This window comes from Atheta coriaria, unplaced genomic scaffold (assembly GCF_025399875.1).
Source record: "Atheta coriaria isolate IRGN ID8LTWV9N9 unplaced genomic scaffold, Caltech_Dcor_3.1 hic_scaffold_7_pilon, whole genome shotgun sequence".
Classification (NCBI taxonomy): domain Eukaryota; kingdom Metazoa; phylum Arthropoda; class Insecta; order Coleoptera; family Staphylinidae; genus Dalotia; species Dalotia coriaria.
In genome coordinates this window covers 629,973-650,949 of record NW_027045449.1, presented here as the reverse complement: position 1 = coordinate 650,949, position 20,977 = coordinate 629,973, and the positions used below count along the sequence as shown (strand labels likewise).

The following is a 20,977-nucleotide window of genomic DNA, read 5'->3' as shown; positions in this document are numbered from 1 at the left end:
TGTCGCAAATTGTAAAAAATGAGATTTTATGCATTTTTTAATGAAAAAAATGTTTAATAAATAATTTTTTAAGTTTTTTTCTTCTGCAAGTCATAAAATTATTGTTTTTTTGTTGATATAACAGAAAATTAAAAATTTTACGACGCAGAATCGTTTAGTTTTCAATCAGGTGTTCACTGCACTTGATGCACAACTCGTTTACCGCGAAAAATTGCACAGAAAATTGATTCAAACTAAGTGGCACGATGAAATCACCCGAAGAATGTATGATCAGGTTACATAAAAACTGATTTATCGCCTGAAATTGCCGGATTCACGCGAAAAAAATTATTAATCTTCATCGACGTCAATAAAACTTCCTTTCTCGTAGATTTTTGTATCTTTTGTTTTAAATTACGATAAAATGTAAATCGAAATTAATTTCGGATTAATTAAATTTACAAAATGCGAAATATTGCCAGTGAAAAAATGCGTATTAATCATGTTAAATGTTTATTAATTTGTCGCCGCCGGCGGTGATTAATTGATAACGACGCTAATTAATAATCCGCGACTGTAATCATGCGTGGATTCTCTGAGTGGAGATGTTTAATAAAATAGATGCGACCGGCCACACCGTCACCAATGTGCGCGTATGCAAATTGTCGCTGAAAAATCGTCGCGATTAATCACTCGCACGGTTCATATCACACGCTAATGCCCCGAGAGGGGATCGCCGATGTGCCGATCTGTAATTATAATGCATGCTCGTTATAATTATAATTACGATACAAAAAGTGCTATAAGGAATATTTGCGTTTTTTTAGTCTTTGCGATATTATGCGACGTTTAAAATAGATAGAATATTATTGTATAGGCAAAAAATGTTTAATAAAATCGATATATCTCATAAACTAATAAAGATAAAAAGATGATCTTTATGTTGTATGATAGTGTTTTATAAGCACTATAATAGGAATTTTGCTTTATTATACTGGGTATTTTAGTTTGGTAGTTATTTAAAGGAAATTAAAAAAAATTGCTAATTTTTACTTAAAAATCGCGAATATCTCGAAAACTAAAAGAGATAAAAGTGTTTTTGTAGGGTACTATAGAGATTTGTAAATACTATTATACAAAATTTATTTGAATATACTGAGTGTTTTAGTTTAGTAGTAATTTGAAAAAAACTCAAAAATTGGTAAATTTTTACTTAAAATTAGTCAATATTTCAAGAACTAAAAGTGATAAGAAAATTATTTTTAAGAAATATGATAGAGTTTTAAAAACTCTATAAAACAAAATTTATTCCAATATACAGAGTGTTTTACTTCATCCGTAATTTAAAGAAAACCTATTAAATTTTCCCTTTTTTTGCAAAAAATGAACCAAATTCATCAAAAAATGTAAATATGCTTTGATTGACTCTAAATTACTAATAATAATACGTTTATTTACTCACACGTCACTCGTTAGTGTGCTGCATATTTAAATACAATGCATTAAGCTATCACTCTTAAATAAGACTTCAGCTACTTTGCCTACGATGTTTTTGACGTTTGCAGCTTTTCGCGAATAAAACTGCATAAACAAACACTAGGCAAGGCAAACCAAGCCAAGGTAGTATGCAAGTAAGACGAAACAGCATCATGCGATTTCAGCAAGATTACTAAGGTGGTACTCGCAGCACATGCATGCGTGCTCGCGGCGACGTCGGCCCAAACAAGATGCGCGAGAGTAAATATAAGCGAACATCAAAAAAACTTCGACTCCACTTCAACATGACTTGTCATTTACGAAGTTGATAATACGGTCAATTAGCGTTTCCGCCCATTGCACACATAAATAAAATATTAAACCACATAATAATTGCATTATATATGACCGATATTCGTAATAAAAAACGGTGAAAAAGGTTTATTTTTGGTAAAATTTCAAAGAAAATTAAGAAAAATTAAAAAATTTGATTAAAATCAATATATCTCCGAAACTAATAGAGATAAAATAGTGATTTTTGTATTGCATGATACAGTTTTACAAGCGCTATAATATAGATTTTGTTTAAATATACTGAGTGTTTTAGTTTAGTTATAATTTGAAAAAAAACTAAAAAAATGCAAATTTTTTAAATCAAAAATCATCAATATCTCTAAAACTAAAAATGATAGAAGAATTATTTTTAAACCATAGGATAGAGTTTCAAAAAGACTATTTAACATAAATTAATTCAATATACTGAGTGTTTTAGTTTATGAAAAATTTTTAAAAACTAAAAAATCGGTTAATTTTTCTTAAAAAATCAGCGATATCTCCAAAACTAAAAGTGATAATGCAATAATTTTTACGGTATATTATAGAGAATTTAAAAGACTATCAAACTAAATTTATTCCAATACTCTAAGTTTTATAAAACTTCTAAAAATTTAAATTATTGTCAAAAAAATCACAAAAAAAAGTTTCTTTTATTCCCCCAGATAAAATTCATGCATTTTCTCCATTGCGTGAGTATTATACGATTTTCTGACACATGCAATACCAAAATATTTTATTGCACAAAATATTCACAACCAATTCACACGCAAATATAAACTACCTGAGTGTGATGAATGCCGCGCCGCCATTTTGTGGCATTTTCAATTGGTTTTGTTGTGTTTGCGTTGTGCAAGTTGCACATTGCGCGCTTATTTATTGTAAGCGAGACGATTGTCGGTAGGTATATCGGCGTCGGGTGCGCGCGCGTGTGGATGATATTCAAATGATATAATTACGGACGTGTGCCGAGTCGCGGCATGAGGGTACAGGTGATAATGCACATCGCACGCTTCAGCCACGCCGCCGCGCGTCCCGCCTATTTCACCTAGACACATTTTCTAGTCGCCGGCACACGCGCGCCATTTACACACGGTCTTTATTCTTTATGTAACTACTCATCACGGTAATTACAAACGAAACCAGCTTGCGAAACCTACATCACAAACGGTACATTTTTGTTTGTTTTCGGAGCAAAAAAAACGCTTTTTCATTATTTATATTCATTAAATTTATGATTAAACTATATAATTTTAATTGAACACACACTTGGCCCTCGTGGACCAATTAAAACACGCAAGCTGCGTCGCTTGTCTAACCGTTATTGATTCCCGCGCGCGCAGAGAGCGCAGAAAGCAGGTTATGATTGGAATTGCATTAGCCAATATAGCGTAATAAAAATCAAGAGCCGCGCGGCCGTTTAATTGGTGGCGAGTGAATTTTAATGAAGATAAAATAGGCAAAAAGTTTGATGATTTGTGGAGACAACCGCTAGGCGTACTTTTACACTTGCACTTGAATGTAATTATTACAAAACGAAAAACTAAATGAAAATGAAGATTCTATTATTTTTTTCGGGAGGAAAAAAAGCACAAAAACAGTTATTGCATTCTCATACATATAGTTGTAAATCATTGCAATTGTAATTAATAATTTTTATATTCGTTGAACATGTTGTAAATAATATGCGCTGGTACATCACTGTTCTAAGTTCTTTGAAGATGAAAGAAATTAATAGGAAGAGTAAACGTAAGTGAGTACTTAGCTACGATTCGAAATTATGATTCAATGCGTGTGGGCCATGGTGAAGAAGTGTGATTTGTGTGAAGTGGCAATCGCGCCCGGAGGGAAACAAGAAGAAGATGGTTTCGGAAGGAGGCGCGCCGTATGCGGATATAAATTTAAATGTGAAAGGTGCTGCTTTATTAGGTTATGGGTTATGGACGTATCTCTAGGGTTAGTTTCAGATTCTTCGGCGGGTCTAAATTGGTTCAATTACACAGGACTACCGACTGGTAACCTATTATTACCAAAGGGTATTCAAAACCAACAAGTGAAAAACAAACAAGAAAAAAATTTGAAGTTGATCTAGCTCATAATTGCTAGAAATAAAAATATTTTTCGTCGTTGAGTAGATGTAAAACTACTCAAAAATGAGCAAATTTTGCATATAAATTCATGTATAACTCGAAAACTAAAAGTGATAAAACAATTATTTTTAAGTAGATAATAGAGATTTGTAAATACTATTAAACAAAATTAATTTCAATATACAGGGTGTTTTAGTTCAGCCGCAATTTAAAGAAAACCAAATTAATTTTTGTCATTTTTGTGCAAAAAATCAAACAAATTCATCAAAAATGTAAATATGCTTTGATTGACTCTAAATAACCAATAATAATATGTTAATTTACTCACACGTCACCATTTATTATGATATAATGCATTGCTTTCCAGCTATCTAGCTATCTAATAAATAAATTTTATTTTTATGGTGATGATCACTTTAATCGCAAAATTAAATATTCATTTTCTTGCAAATAAATTCCCACTGACTACTTTTATCAAACTCAAAAATCTTAAACCCTTAATCTGCGAATGATTGATTCGCCGCGCGGCGTTGTTTACACATTAATCAGATTAATCACGAGGTGAATTAATCACGCAACATACCAAGTGTTCACAGCCTCAATTCACATCTCCGCCGCTCTTATAGTAAAGACGTTCCCCTGGGCGAAATGTTACACTTCGTCGCGTCCAATTACGATCAAATGTGTCACTCCTGTCACGACAATCAAGTGCCCCGCCGTAGCGGCATCCATTATATATCGTACTCGTATACATACACAAGATGCACCAAGATGCATCCGAGAAGAGGAGAGTGAGTAGTGAGGTGGGTAATTGTAACGAAAGTGAAGTGCAAGTGCGCGCACCACATCAAAGCGTGCCTTGCGCCTGACATTGACATTGACACATTAAAAGTGTAATAATAACGTACACGCAGACATCGCGAACGCCAAACGGCAGCCGGGGTGCCACCGCAAGTGCAAGCAGAGAAGAATTGCGCGTGGTGAACCACAAGAAGTGCAAAAAGAACCCGAAAACAAGCAACAACTTGAAGTGAGTAAGCAGCAGTAAGATGTAAATAAATAATACTGGGTGTTACGGAATATTTATCTCCATATAAATTAATTTAAACTTAAAAAACTTAAAATTTAATTATTTTATGCGTGATTTAATTTGTTTTACGCTCTGTATATTAATTTTAATCATGTGAAATTTTTTTTCCAAGTTAGATTTGACGTCGACAGCCGACAGGATTGGATACGTTCACAGTCGGTGTCGGTGTAACTGAATCAACGAAATACTTGTCTTCAGAAAAGGTTGAAGTTCAACGCCGAGAAGAACAAGAACAAGTTGCAGTAGTCGCGCGCAAAAAAACGCAGAGCGCTTGGAATAAATGTTTCAATTACGTATGACTGGGCCGCCGGTGGCGTTCGTTACCTTCGTGGGCGTCCTCGGTGTGTGTTACATTGGCCTTCCGCTAATTAGAGCCTACACTAACCCAAACAAACCAAAAACAGCGACCAGCGGATTATAGAATATGGAAGATTGGACCATTCTCTATTCGCTAGGAATTTAAAATTATTTAATTTCAAAGAGTAAAGGGTCGAAAAATGCGACTAAAAGTGCTAAAAAGTGACATTTTTCAATTTTTGACCATTTTCTTTAATTGTGAATATCTCGTAAACTAAAAGAGATAGGAAGGCCAAATCGTAGATTCTTAATCTACGAAACATTCTCTACAAGATAGACTAGTTAAAATCGAAATCTGAGAGATGAAATTTTGAGTCATAAGAAAAAAATGGGCAAGGGGGGGTGCTTGATACTTTTTTTCGACGATTTTCAAAAATGCATATCTCTTAAACTAAAAGAGATAGCAACCAGCGGATTGTAGATTACGGTAGAATGAATCATTCTCTATCAGATAAAAATATAAAATAATTATATTTCCAACAGGAAAAGGTCGAAAAACGCGACTAAAAGTGCTAAAAAGTGACATTTTTCAATTTTTGACCATTTTCTTCAAATGTGAATATCTCGTAAACTAAAATAGATAGGAAGGCCAAATCGTAGATTCTTAATCAACGAAACATTCTCTACAAGATAGACTAGTTAAAATCGAAATCTGAGAGATGAAATTTTGAGTCATAAGAAAAAAATGGGCAAGGGGGGGTGCTTGATACTTTTTTTCGACGATTTTCAAAAATTCATATCTCTTAAACTAAAAGAGATAGCAACCAGCGGATTGTAGAATACGGTAGAATGAATCATTCTCTATCAGATAAAAATATAAAATAATTATATTTCCAACAGGAAATGGTCGAAAAACGCGACTAAAACTGCTAAAAAGTAACATTTTTCAATTTTTGACCATTTTCTTCAAATGCGAATATCTCGTAAACTAAAATAGATAGGAAGGCCAAATCGTAGATTCTTAATCTACGAAACATTCTCTACAAGATAGACTAGTTAAAATCGAAATTTAGGAGATGAAATTTGAAATCCTAAGAAAAACGATTTTCGATAACGTATATCTTCTAAACTAAAAGGGATAGCTATCAGCGGTTTGATGCTTAGGAAAGATTCGTACGGTGCCCTGAATGCGAGTCACTTTTGCCGCTAGCTTTGTAATATACCCCGAATACAAGTCACTTCTACCGCTACCCTCGTACGGTGCCCCGAACACGAGTCACTTGTACCGCTAGCTTCCTACAGTGCCCTGAATGGGAGTCACTTTTACCGCTAGCTTCGTACGGTACCCCGAATACGAAATAAACCAATAATATTCCACTCCTGTTACTACTTTCGTCTCATTCTCTCGCAGTGCAGTGTTTTGAAGGTTTCACTTCTACCGCGTGAAAACACATGATTTTTTTTAATAAAATTATGTTGAGTTAAGTTTAGTTATGTTACAATAACGTTTTTCAGTTATAATTTCAATTCAGATATTTTTATTACCGTGGAAAATTGATTTTTTGAATTTTTTGCAACCGGAAGGAATTTAATGATGTTTGGCAGTGCGCGCCCTTTTTTCGCACCCTTTGTCGTTGTTGATTAGCGCCGATTGTCCGTGATTGCACCCTCTGTCGATGCGCCAATGTTTACATACCAATCAGGCCGGATTAGAAACCGGGGACACTCGGCTGGTTCCCTTTTGCGAATCGAATGTAATCAAACGCATTACACACTGTGAGATGCGTGACATTTGCGGCACGAGTTAAACTTCATAAAGCGCTATTTGGAGTAGTAGGATTATAACGGGTGCGATTGTGAAGTGTGCAGAAGAGGAAATGTTAGGAGGATGAAAGTGATCCATCATATCGGGGGACAGTTGGTGGGAAGTTCACGATGATGTGCTAATTATAGTAATTATTTACAAAATGTTGAATTTCGAATACGATTAAAAGTTTGAAACGCGATAACTTTGGTTATTATCAAAGTAAATTGGTGAATAAAATGCTATGTTATAGATAATTTAATTGACTATTGATTACTGAAAAGCAAAAGTTGATAAATATCATAGTTTTTACGTAAATAAATTTTTAGTAAAACTTTGTATTATTTAAACGTTTTTCTATCTTAGAAATAATTCAACTTCAAAACGCGATAACTTTGGTTATTATTAAAGTAAATTGGTGAATAAAATGCTATATCATAGATAATTTAATTGAATATTGATTAGTGAAAAGAAAAAGTTGACAATTGTCATAGTTTTTACGTAATTAAATTTTAAGTAAAACTTTGCAATTATTTTTAAACGATTTTCTTTCTTAAAAATAATCCAACTTCAAAACGCGATAACTTTTGTTATTATTATCATACAATATTGAATAAAAAGTACCAAGATAGAGAATTTAACTGACTATCTACTAATAAAAACAAAAAGTCGATAAATATTATACTTTTTGAGTAATTAAATTTTTACTAAAACTTTGCAATTATTTTCGGACACAAAAAAAACTTAAAAACATGAAATATTCAATCAATTTTCTTTCTGATCCCGAATCAATTTGCCATAAAAGCAAGTAGTAATCATGCTGCGTAATAATCCATCAATATATGCAAATGTAAAACCGCGAGCGTATTATATTATGGAATCAATTAAAACGCGACTAATTATAGCATCGTGCGATCGCTGCAGCGCCGCACCGCCTCGTCATTTATAAATACATTAACGATGTGTGCCTAATTATTGCTGCTAAGATTGATTGCGCGTTAATCCGCGCATCAATTACATTTCGTCGTGTCAAACATCCAGCGCTCCAGCTTACATCAATTACACGCGAGGCGCTTCAGGTATTAAACGACTTCGCGCGACTAATATGGCGCTAATCAATATCTGCGCAAATTGTATTCGGTTGGAACATGACAGCGTCATGTCATCAGGATTGTCCTGACTCATGGAGGTGCTTAAATGAAAGTATTATAGTGAAAAATCACAAAAATAAAAATTTAAAAATGAAAATTTGTTTTGTTTTGTCAATTACAGGTAAAGTTTAATTAATATTAGAATTTTTAAAAGTGTATCTTATAGTTTAAGATCTGATCTATCATTTAAAATAAAAATGAAGTTGTTATCACTGTTAGTTTTTGATTTATCACGATTTTAACTTTGGCGCACCCTTCTGCGCATGAAAATTCAAAGTATAAGTTTTTCCGGTACTACGGGAAAACTGTTACACTCACAATTTTCATTTTAGGCACATTAAATGTCCTTTAAATTACCTTTCGAATGACACCTTGTTCAATATTCTACGATGTTAAATAACGGTGTTATCCACAAATAAAAAACATACAAAAATAAATTATGCGTAACTATGATAATAATAGTAATTATTCAATTTTGACTTAGTTTCTAGCGTATTCCACACATCGGATTGTGCAATAGATTCATACATTCAATATTCCATATCAGCAGTCGCATTTTTACAACACATGCTGGTAGTGTTTCACCAGCGCACCGCGTTTCTCCAGAACTTTGCTACAAACAAAACACAGACAAACACAGCGCAGACAAACGACAATAACCTTTTATTATTGATTTATTTTTGCGTTCGCCTCCTGAGAGCGTATACAAATCGCATCGCTGGCGCATAATTTATGCGCGCTCGAAAAATTTGCTTTTAAAATGTTGCCATTGCACGCGCGCGATAAACTCGCGCGAATTCCATAAATCGCTGAATTTATCATTTCGTACCGGAACACGCGTAGATTTATGCGCATCTTAATGGAAGTCATGCAACAACGCTCGACGCGCGATCAATGCGCGAGATTCGCGCAATGCGTACGCGAAATATTCAGACGAGAAACGCATTCAAATTGATTTTTTGAAAATTCTCGCTGCTTGATAAGGTGATAACTTTAATGGAATAGACGTCACTCTGGAGTTAAGTGAATAATAATCTAACAATAGTGAATAATTAATTTTATATCGCAGGGAGAAATTCAGAAAATATTGGGTTTTGGAGTTATTCAAGTTCAAGACGAGATAACTTTGGTTGTTTTTATCGTAAATTGTTAAATATAATCTCATAAGATAAAGAATTTAATTAACTATCAACCAACAAAAACAGAATGTTGTTAACTTTGGTAATTTTTGCGTAATAAAATTTTTAGTAAAATTTTGCAATTATTTTTGTACGTTTTCAAATCTTAGAAATAATTCAACTTCAAATTGCAATAACTTTGGTTATTATTATCGTAAATGTTTAAATAAAATATCATAAGATAGAGAATTTAATGGACTATCGACTAGTAAAAACAGAAAATGGTTAGCTTTGATAGTTTTTGTGTAATTAAATTTTTAGTAAAATATTGCAATTATTTTTGGACATCTCGTTTTTATAGCTTAGAAATAATTCAATTTCAAATCGCAAAAACTTTGGTAATTATTATCGTAAATTAATAAATAAAATGTCATAAGATAGAGAATTTAATGGACTAGCGACTAACAAAAACAAAAAATTGATAACTTTGATACTTTTGAAGTAATTTAATTTTTATTGAAATTTTGCGAAAAAAAAATTCAATTTTTCTTTTAAAAATCAAAAAAGACTAAAATATTCAATTATTTCTTTTTTATCACGTTAACTTAAGTGAATAATAACATAACAATACTTAATAATTAATACCATATCATAAACATGATTGAATGATTTATCTGTGATTAATTTATGAGCGAAGTCAGCGTGAACAATCCGGACAAAATTGCGCGTGAAAGCGCAGCAATATATCCCGCACGAAATTAACTTGAGATCTCCCGCACGATCTTATAACGCGAGTATTGTGTTGAACTTGTTGAGAGGCGCAGCAATAAAATGCGTTCGTAATTACACAACCGCATTGCACTGCTTGCATGCGCGCGCGAAAAATGCGCGTATCGATAAAATAGACGCATCTCAATACTTCAATAACTTTACGACCGGATACGTGTTAGAAGACTCTGCGCAGTAGTTCGTTAATCTGCGCACGGCGACCGCGCGTGCATTACTTTTTCGCACTCCGAATTCCAGATGCTTGTCGCGGCCTCTAACGACGCCGAGTGCGGATTGTAAAAGAAGAAATATGGCGCATTACGACGCCTGCCTCGCGTATCAATGTTTCAGGAATAATAATAAAGATTACGCATGATTTACGAGCTTGGTATGCATGCTAAAGGATATGTGGATATGTTGAGTGTGTTTTTTTTCGTTTGGTTTGGTTAATAATGTTAGTGTAAAAATGCGATTTTTTGAAACAATGTTAATTTCGTGATGCGCGAGGCTACCTCAAGTCGTTTACGATCAATATATCACTGAATAATCGCCGCGCGCCGCAATCGTCGGAATCGAATAAATAAAACGGCTTATATTTTAATAGTGCACTTTATCGACGGCTTAATACACGCTTAATAGACCGATAAGAGAGTTGAGAACAACGAGATTCAGTCCGAGAGGAAATTAACGATGCAAATAAATATTTGCAGTAAAATAATTGTGAAAAACGTGTTTTTTACGTAAAAATTCAAGTTTATTTTGTTGATAACTGAAAAACTAATAAAGATAAATTAAAACTTTTTTCACTAGATTATAGCGCACAATAAGGACTATAATTTAGCATAAACATAAATTTATATAATATTATTGTTAACTAGTAAATTAACAAAAACTGTGAAATTTTTAAGTAGAAAAATTTTCTTTTGATTTTTTAGAACTTTTATTTTGTTTATATCTCATAAACTATTAAAGATAAATTAAAACTGTTTTCACTAGGTTATAGAGAAGAACAAGTACTATAATATGATAAAATAATAAATTCATAAACATGTATATTGTAGTTGTAAATTAATAAAAACTGTCAGATTTTTACTTTAAAATTAAAAATTTTTACTTAAAAAATCAAATTAATTTTGTTAATATCTCAAAAGCTAAGAAAGATAAATTAAATTTTTTTTCACCAAATTATAGATAATAAAAAGGACTATAATATGACATTAGTTTTAAATTTATAAACCATTATTTTCTGGTTGTAATTAAACAAAAACTGATAATTTTTACGTTAAAAATTTTCCTTCGTTTATTTCACTCTCTGGGAAGTTGGTTTCTCGTGGAAATACGGAAAGAAATAAAAAGTGGCAATTAGCGAACGTAATCGCATTACCTACATCGAGCGTGCTCACGTTAACATTGCGTTAAATGCTCATGGACGCTGTAAATTTCGAGATAAGAGCGCAGCTCGCCGGCGTCGCGCGTCCTCGTCGCAGCGATGGACCGTAAATGACGGCGTGGATAAGCGAAACACGTGAGAAATGAAATCGCCGATTCAATTCGACTGCATCTACGCGAAATTCTAAAATTCTAACATCGCCACAACCACACAGCCACACATCAACAGATTTATCTCCACTGCCATTCGACTAGAATGCTGTTCTGCTAATATTTATCCTTATCAATGCATGCGGAATTGTATCAGACGTTAAAAATTCCTGAATGTATAATAATAAAAAGGCGATGTAAACATTAATGCTATCTTCGGCGGTGTGAGCAAAGCGGCGCGCGGCTGTATAATTGCGAATTAATATGCGCGCTAATTGCGCGCTTCGATTCGTCGAGTGCGCAAATATAATTTAGACATTTAAATCGTTTGCGTTCGACGGGCGCGATGGCGGTGAGTAATTTTTTCATCTGCGGTTAACGTGCCGCTTTCTGACAACCTGCACGCTCGTAATTTCACGCTGATGGCTTCATTAAGCAATCGCCAGCTAATTGGATTAACTAAATTTGAATTTTGATGTGTGAGAAATTTTTTTGTATATTTGGTTTGCGGTATTTTTATCGGAATCATTCAAGGGCAAAAATTACATGTGTTTTTAGCAAAAATTTTCAACTTCAATTGAGTATAACTCCGAAACTAAACGAGATATTTGATTTATTTTTGGTTTAACGGGTGGATATTAATGAAAACTATAAGATATGTATTGAAAAAATATAAATAATTTTATTGTTTATAAGTTATTTAAAGAAAACTATGAAAAAATGCGGTAAAAAGTTGAAAAAGGTTAAAAATTGTAAAAATAATAAAAAAATTTACTAAAAAATCAAATTTTTAATATAAGTAAACAAAACTAATATAATATTAATTAATAATAATGTGCATGTGATAAGATATTTTGCTAACGCAAATAATTAACGACAAATAAAGTCCTGAATAATCCGATTTATTTTTTTATCATTTTTCGTAAAAAAAACTCAACTAAAATCCTCTATAACTCAAAAACTAAAAAAGATACAATCATTATTTTTGCTCCTACGGCTAGATCTCATCAAAAACTATAATACTACCAAAAGAAAATTATAAACAATCAAATTGTTTATAAGTTATTCAAAGAAAACTAAGAAAAAACGTCAAAAAATCGTAAAAAATACTTTAAAACACAATACAAATAAAAACCCACAATATAAACCCTTTCATTATCCCTTTTCTCACAAAACAAAAGCATGAAACAAGAGAAAGTGCACTCGATGCATTTTTTCAATCGCGCGTGTATACGTACTCCAACCTTAAGTAGATGCTCATTTTTTTAATCATTCTCCTTTTCTTAGATTACATACACACGTGCATAATAAAGAAATAAAGAAAGGACGGAACTTTATGCTCACTGCCAGACCACCATCGTGGCGGCACTAGTCCTTTATTTGTTCCTCTCTGCACTGTGCGCACACTCACACACTGCCAGTCGTCATTTCATTTAATTTCGCTGCGCAAAAGACAAATAACGATCAATTAAAAATTAGCACTTAAATGTGCGCATTACTCTTTACTTCTCCGCGTCTCCGCTGAAAATTAAAAACGACGACAAGTGCGTATTTAAGCGCATTTAAGTGATAACAATCACACACAGCGCGCGGAATATATATATTTAATGCGCACTTGCGGCGCGCGCACTATCAGCGCTTATTTGCTACCGTCTTATTCTTTATTGCCGTGGCGTTTAATGTCGCTGATAGCGCGCGATTTATAAGTTTAAAGTGTAAAGCGCGAAATGAAAATATGAAAATGCGCATAAGACACACGGTTTCGTTTGTTTATAGTGCGTTTTGTTGAAATTTATGAATACGATTTAAAAACGGCTTAGCGTTAAATATCGCGATAATGTGTACGTTGGCGTATTGTCCGGCAAATTGTCTTTAACGACGCGCGGCGACACAATAAAAGTGTTGCGCGCGGCGATTGCGGCGATGATTTAAGCGGCCGTTAAAGCTGCGATCTCGTAAATTGATCACAAGGGACGAAATTAAAGGGCGTTAAATACGCAAACATCAAGAAACAACAATATATAGTGTTGTATCGCGGCAGAAATTAAATTTAAAATGAGACAAATGGTGATATTTGAGTTTTTTCACTTTTTAGACAAAAAACGCAACTAAAATCGTTTATAACACAAAAATGAAAAAAGATACAGTCATTATTTTTGCTCCTATGGATAGATCTCGATGAAAACTATTAGATCAATAGTAAAAATAAGTAAATAATATCATTGTTTATAAGTTATTTAAAAAAAACTATGGAAAAAAACGTCAAAAAGTTTTTTCGTAAAGAAACTCAACTAAAATCCGCTATATCTCAAAAACTAAAAAAGATACTGTCATTATTTTTGCTCCTACAGCTAGATCTCAATAAAAACTATAAGATAAACAATTCAAAAATATAAACAATTTAATTGTTTAAAAATTATTTAAAGAAAACAAAGAAAAAACGTAAAAAAACTCGAAAAACTGTCAAAATAATTTAAAAAAATTAGCTCTTCAAATATTTGCTTTGCGCCCCTTTTACAAGCATATGTTAGCTGTAACAGCCCTAATACCCAACCCACCCCTAACCCCTTAAATATGCATCAGTAAACATCAAAGATATTTGATACTCACCAAATCAACCAATACGTAACTCATCAAAAAATAAATTAAAACATAAAACGAAATAATTTCAGTATATCGTGTGTGATTTCGTGGGAAAGTACTAAACGCAGGTGATTTTCGTTAATTAAAAGCTCATCCCCTTTTAACCTACCCTCAAAACACCATAAACTGCTAATCATTTATCTATTGCATCAGGTCACGCACACTTTAAGTAAAAATAAAAGTAAAAGTGTTACCTGAGGGTACATCACACCCTAAACTAAGGATTTTCTTGGGCGTGTGAAACCATTAACTATTTAACTATTAACTCGGCACGTGTCAGAAGATGTGAACTTGGTTTTTGTTTTGTTTTAATTAATGATGATTATACTCGTAATGATTTTATAGCAAAATATTTCCATGGGAATAAATTTTACGAAAATATTTTAAAATTTTGCGATATCGATGAATGCAAATTTGGACAATACAGATGTTTATCATTTACACGCAATCCGAATGCAAGTCATACAACACCCCATGCGGTGAAAGTAGAAAATAGGAAAGCGGGGAAGTCGGAGATTTGCGATGCTTATCTTCGGACGCATTGTGTCGATAAAGTTAACTTCGCTGTGTGCGTGTGATTAGTTTCGGTCGTTTTCGGTGGTCACACGCATAATTGCACCCCAGAATCAGATTGCAAGCGCACAATGGGCGACCAGGCGCGAGGTGGGATACGTACGAGTACAAGAAAACAGTTCTATCGGTCGAAAATGAAGAGAAAAATTCGCAAAAAACTCACCTTTGTCCAGTACAGGCGGATTTGGCACGGCTAATAAATTACTTCTTTCCATTCAGGAGGAAGTGGTTTTTTAGGGGCAGAAAATTCGTCTTCATTAGTGGAATATTCAATAAATTGGATAAAAAATATAGGGAATGTGTTTGGATTTGTGTTAGGTGATGTTAGAATGGATTTCTTCATGGTTTTGGTGTTGTAGATGATCTGGAAAGAGAAAAATATAAACATTAGTATGAATTGTAAATGATTACAAATTCAAAACATGTTTATGTTTGCTTTTTTGTGATAAAATCGGCTAGAATGGCAATAAAATAGTCGTAAAATACAAATTTTGTAATAAAAATCAAAAATTTATGAAAATTAAAGAAAACCTACGCAAAACCTGATGAAACAATGCGATTATTGTTTTTTTTTGTGTAATTTACCGACGAAAAACGCGATTCTTCAGGTTAAAATCGAATAAATTTAATTCTACGCTCGTTTTATTAATTATTACGACAAATACTAATCACACTAATTGCACTACACTACACAACATTATTTTATTCTAAAATACTAATAAAAATATTTTAATTTCGATTTTATTTCGATTTTTGTTTGTTTCTAACCCGAGCAACCGCGTGGCGTACAAGCAACTCGCGACTGACTAAAACTCGCATTCTTGCAACGCGCAAAAGATAAAAATGCATATAAACAAAAACAGGAATCTAATCTTTCAAGGTCGCAACTCGCAATATTTACGCGATCGTACGCGCTGTGGTTGCGCACAAAAATAGAGTACGTACAAGTATAGTATACTCCTATGCAGTATTAAATATCGTTTTATCTCCGATGCTTTCCGCATTTACTCGTGCCCCCGAGCGTTTGATGATGTTAACGAATGTTAAATGCCGGTCTGATTACGCCGCCGATTGTGCGCCTCTTTTGTCTGCTGGTGCAGTGTATAGATGAAGTGCATTCAAGTCGTCAGCAGTTGCTCTCTGCGAGTTAAAAAGGGGGAAGAAATACGCACACATTGATATATACTGGGTGTATTTGTGTGTGTGAGAGTAAGAGTAATCCCGTTACGCAGACATTACGAATATTAACCCTTATCAAGTGTGGGAACCTGTTAGATTAGTGGCAGTAGATGATCTACTTCCGTATTTATCAACTATCACAGCGACACGCATAAGTTATTTCCGAGATGGAAAAACATGTATTTTGGGTTGCATTCGTGCAATATTTGTGTTTTTATTTAAGAAAAAATAAATATTTTAGAAAATATTAATTTTTTCGTGTTGGTACATATACCATATCAAAGAAAATTTATTTTCGCGATTTTTTGCTTTAAAATATCTTAAATTATATTAAAAATTTAAATATTAGAATATTTGTATGTTTGTGACGCCATTACGCCTAAACCAGTCAATAAATTTTGATAAATTTTTGTATAAAGATAGTTTGGACCTTGGAAAATAACATAGGCTACTTTTTGTCGCAAAAATATAACTTACAGGGTGTTCAAAATTGTTTGCAAGTTTGTACAACGAAAAAAGTTACAAATTTAAATATTACAAATAATAAAATCCAGTCAAATAATAAAAAAATATATCGATGCAATAAAAAAGTGAGTTTACATAACAAAAAATCCAATTTTTTGAGTGATACTTCAAAACTCACTCCTAAAAACCCAATTTTTTTTAATATAAATATATAATGAGCTTCCAATCGACTTACTTCCAACAATAATTTCCCTCGATTTCAATTTTAACAATCCCTATTATGTGATATATTCATATATGCATTACACAAAATGTGGCCACTTTCGAGCGCCTTTATAACGGTTGTTTAGCGCACAAAGCAAAGAGCCACTTCAGGCACGTTCAACGCCGCGTCTAAAACCGCCCCTCGATAGTAATACTACATCGTACATACAATGCCCAACACCAAGTACTTCAGATCTACTCCGGAGAGCAATCGTAACATGCTACGTTCTCTGAAATGCTTGCTCTATAAGCAATTCAATGCGTGCTCATCGCAGCAACGCATTACCAACGCGAGATGAGACGATGAACAAAACACACGAGGAGTTATTGTTACAAGTTTGGTTATATTGTCGCGCCCAGTGGGTGACTTCTCAATTGGACTTGGATTGGAATGAGAAGAGAAAATTTTAAAAAAGAAAGTAAAAAATGTTTTAGGATAAGTAGTAACGAAATTTTTAATTTTTAGTATTAAAAGTTTATTAGTTTTTATTTTTAGTAGATGTTACGATTTTTGGCGGCTGGAGGTATATTTTCGTCATCATCAGCTCCAGATTCGGTGTCATCATTCATATCTCCACTACCACTACCGCTACCACTGCCACTTCCACTGCTTTCTAAGAATTCTTCAGTTGTAGCCTCATCAGTTGTTGTTTCAGTGGTTATTTCTGTTGTTGTGTCAATAGTTGTTTCCGTCGTTGTGTCTGTTCTTGTTTCAGTAGTTGTTTCAGGTGTTGTTGTTGTGGTTGTTTCTGTTACTGCTTCTGTTGTTGTCTCAGTTGTAGGACTATCCGTATTAATTGTAGTTACTAAAGTAGCTACTGTTGTTGTTGGTGATGTAATCACCGGAGTTGGCGATTGTTCAGGAGGTAAAGTTGTTATGGTTGTTGTTGTTGTTGCATTAGTTACAGCTACTTCAGTTGTTGTTGATGTTGTTGTATTCCCTTCCTTAGGATACTTTAACCATTTTCTGCAGATGTACCGGAAGAAACAAGCATCATAACAACATTTAAATCCATTTGGACAGTTCCTATCACCATAACAACTAAGATAATCAGTATTCCAATGATGGGGATTGGGTAAATCCGGGAATTGACAGTTTGTCAAAGGGCACACACCATTTTTTTCTTCAAAATAAAAAAATTTAAAATAAAAACTCCACTTAACAAAATTTCTGTAAAAAAATAATAAAATTAATAAATTTTACTTACCTATGTAACTTGAACACTTCAACACAACTTCTTGATTATTAATAAGACCATAAGACCACTTTTCACATGATGGATCTGTCCAAGACCGACTCTCAACCCAATAGTGACCATTAATAGTTTTAAAACATATTGTAACCACAAATATTATTATAAATAATTCTTTTGTAAATAATAATGAAACCATTTTTTGATGTGTTATGATGCGAGGCACATGAATGAAATACAACATCTAAAGTAATCATGTATCACCTTCAAAGCTTTTATAACATGTAATAGATCAATATTTGAGATATAAGGTAAAAAGAGTAATCATACAGCAAATAAACCTTGTGAGCGTTAGTTTTTGCGGAGTGAATCCGAAACACTAATTTTATTGTTGAGAGAGGTATTTGGTGCAAGGACAAATATCAGGATGTTTGTCTTTTGATTGAGAGATTAGCAATTTGTCATCGCGGATATATATATTCTCATGTGGAGAAAATTTTTTGCAAAAAATATTTATCTTTTATGGTTGAGTGAAAAAAAATAGGTTAATTTAATTCATTATAACTCCGTTATTAATTAGAGTACAGACTTGATCAAAACGTTATTTTATACAGAATTTAATTGAGAATTTATGTGCCAAGAGAATATTTTATAGAATTTATAGTTTTTGTGTAATCAGGGAAAATGTAAAATAAATGAAAAAATATTTCATCAAAAAATCCTGGAAAAATTGAATGATTTTCAAAACTTCATAACTCAGTTATTATTAATCGTAGAAGTTTGACCAAAGCATCATTTTATAGAGAATTAATTTAAGTATTCATATGCCGAAATAAAATTCAATCTCTTTTGTAGTTTTTATGTAATTAATAAAAATGTAAAATAATGCAAATCTACTACGAATAAAGACAAAATCTTCCATAATTTCCAAACCTACAGAGTTACAACAAATATTTTTGTATCACCCTATAGATCCTACCCACATTCATCCGTAAATCCCCCAAAATTATAAATAATTCAACATTATTGCTAATTTTTCAAGAAAATTTAAATAAATTTATCCAAAAATGCAAAATAAAAGAGCATTTACCAGTGTTTAGCAGTGAATAGTGAATTAGACGCAGACACGTGACCCCCCGCACGGGTCGTCGCATCCATCACGACCGAAGACCAAAAAGGGCACGTGACCCTTCTGTACCGCCTGACAGATAACATGCAGTCGAGTGCTTTTCGGTCTATTAGGGGCGCGCTCGCCGATGCGCCGCTTTCCTATCTAACAACGCACAACGCACTCGACCAGCAATCGCCAACCAGGTGTTAATACCCAAGCCCCCAAAGAAGCTAAAGCCAAAGCTAAAAAGCAACGTCACAAAGTTACATCTAACAACCAACAACCAACAACCCCAAGGGCAAAAACCCCGCAAAAAAAAACTTATAAACCTATAATAATACAATTCGCATGCAAAATACTCTCAAATCCACACTTCCGGTTCATTGAGTCTGTCAATGCAAAACTACAAATCAACCCTTTGGTAATATATAAATATAAACATGTAAGAATAAAAATGATCGTAATAGACACGTAATGTAGCGTAACATTCAAAACATTTTTAATTTATAGGGCGAACGTTTTGCATGTTTGCACATTTTGTAAATTATCGATGGGCATTAGCATGCGATCATTTGTAAGTGACATAAATCCAACTGCAGAACACGCAGAGACGCACAAATCGAGAAATTTAAATATAGGTTATGTTTACAAGGGTTTCGTGTTGAGCAACAGTGTAAACACGTGATTTATGCCGGTTTAAATGGCAACACAGCAAAAAAAAAAATCATGTAATGAATGTCTTTACATTTGAGGTTATGTATGCAAAGCGCATAGAAAAGAGATAAAATCATTGTTTTACTCTTGGTATGTAAATAGAAGAACGTTATCTACGCGAGGATTTGTTCTAGCCGGGGCCTCTCTATGATGATGATGTCCTCTGATGTGCGTTAATTAACAGATAGGCGGCGTGTGTACCAATAGCGCACGCGGAGCTCTGTGGAGCTTCATTCCGATTGTGAAATCGTGAAATGTTTTCGCCGAACGTGGATTACACATGTAAATATACAGAGTGTTCCAGAAAACTCCAAAAAATATTTTTTCATTTAAAATTTAATTTTTGAATAAAATTAATAAGATTTTAATATGAATTTTGGAGATTTTTAAAAATTTATTTTTATAGTGGGTGATGGTTGAATTTTGACATTCAGTTGCGTTTTACCATCATCTGTGGAGGCTGCGTGTCTGCGCGCTCTTTGTGCGCGCCAATTACAGACCTTTGGCGATAAACAGTGCGGATAATCTATCGTATTATCTCTCGGTCTCTCGATTCACGTTTCTGTACGCTACTCGACGCTATAAATACACTCGTATCCCACTCTTGCGTTGATAGAATGTGAATTTCACAGAGTGCATTCAAATGCATCATCAAAGGGCCATCATAAACATCAACTACAGATATATTTCCTATAAAATATTCATTTTACACATCAAATAAATAAATAATTTTGAATATTTTAATGAAAATATAAAGAAAAACAATGTTTCCGCCCGGGATCGAACCGGGGACCTTCCGCGTGTTAGGCGGATGTGATAACCACTACACCACGGAAACAGCTTACTAGTGTAGTGATTACTAGCAGACTTAACCCTACTTTAAATAAAACTATAACCTACTTTATATTTTATTAAATTTAAAACCTAAAAACATGATAATCCTGTTTATTTTGATAAATTTAAACAAAGCGATGAGTTAACGATGAAATTAAAACACTGGGGATGCCGCATGCGTGGGGTTGAGCTCTTTTTGTGAAACGTTTCAAACGTCAAAAGAAGAATAGGAAATCCGATAGGCATATTGAGTTGCATACACACGCACCACTACACACGCGCTGCGGACAATAGCATCACCACCCCATCTCGTCTCGTATAAGTTTCTCCTCTCTACTCATCTCATATTTAATTTA

The 20,977-nt window shown here is 33.4% G+C and overlaps 1 protein-coding gene, 1 long non-coding RNA gene and 1 other non-coding gene across 3 annotated transcripts; 1 reads left to right on the top strand and 2 right to left on the bottom strand.

Moving 5' to 3' along the window:
* Positions 1-4,767: 4,767 nt before the first annotated feature.
* On the top strand, positions 4,768-5,491 carry LOC135795820 (uncharacterized). The gene is made up of 2 exons (XR_010549160.1): positions 4,768-4,908; positions 5,085-5,491. It is a non-coding gene; the product is annotated as an uncharacterized lncRNA (long non-coding RNA).
* An 11,770-nt stretch (positions 5,492-17,261) lies between these two features.
* Positions 17,262-18,193, bottom strand: LOC135795394 (uncharacterized). The gene is made up of 2 exons (XM_065307072.1): positions 17,978-18,193; positions 17,262-17,893 (listed from the first exon to the last, which is right to left on the bottom strand). Exons 1-2 carry the CDS (start codon positions 18,159-18,161, stop codon positions 17,262-17,264), a joined length of 816 nt encoding a protein of 271 aa, XP_065163144.1. The 5' UTR covers positions 18,162-18,193.
* A 2,359-nt stretch (positions 18,194-20,552) lies between these two features.
* TRNAV-AAC (transfer RNA valine (anticodon AAC)) lies at positions 20,553-20,625 on the bottom strand. The gene has a single exon. It is a non-coding gene; the product is annotated as a tRNA-Val (tRNA).
* Between the last annotated feature and the right edge of the window lie 352 nt (positions 20,626-20,977).

What these genes read in the sequence shown, in the direction of transcription:
- LOC135795394 (XM_065307072.1), bottom strand. Translation starts at nt 18,161, where the DNA reads ATGGTTTCATTATTATTTACAAAAGAATTATTTATAATAATATTTGTG. An exon ending in GAAGTGTTCAAGTTACATAG is followed by an intron (nt 17,894 to 17,977) that starts GTAAGTAAAATT and finishes TTTATTTTGAAG; the next exon opens with AAAAAAATGGTGTGTGCCCT.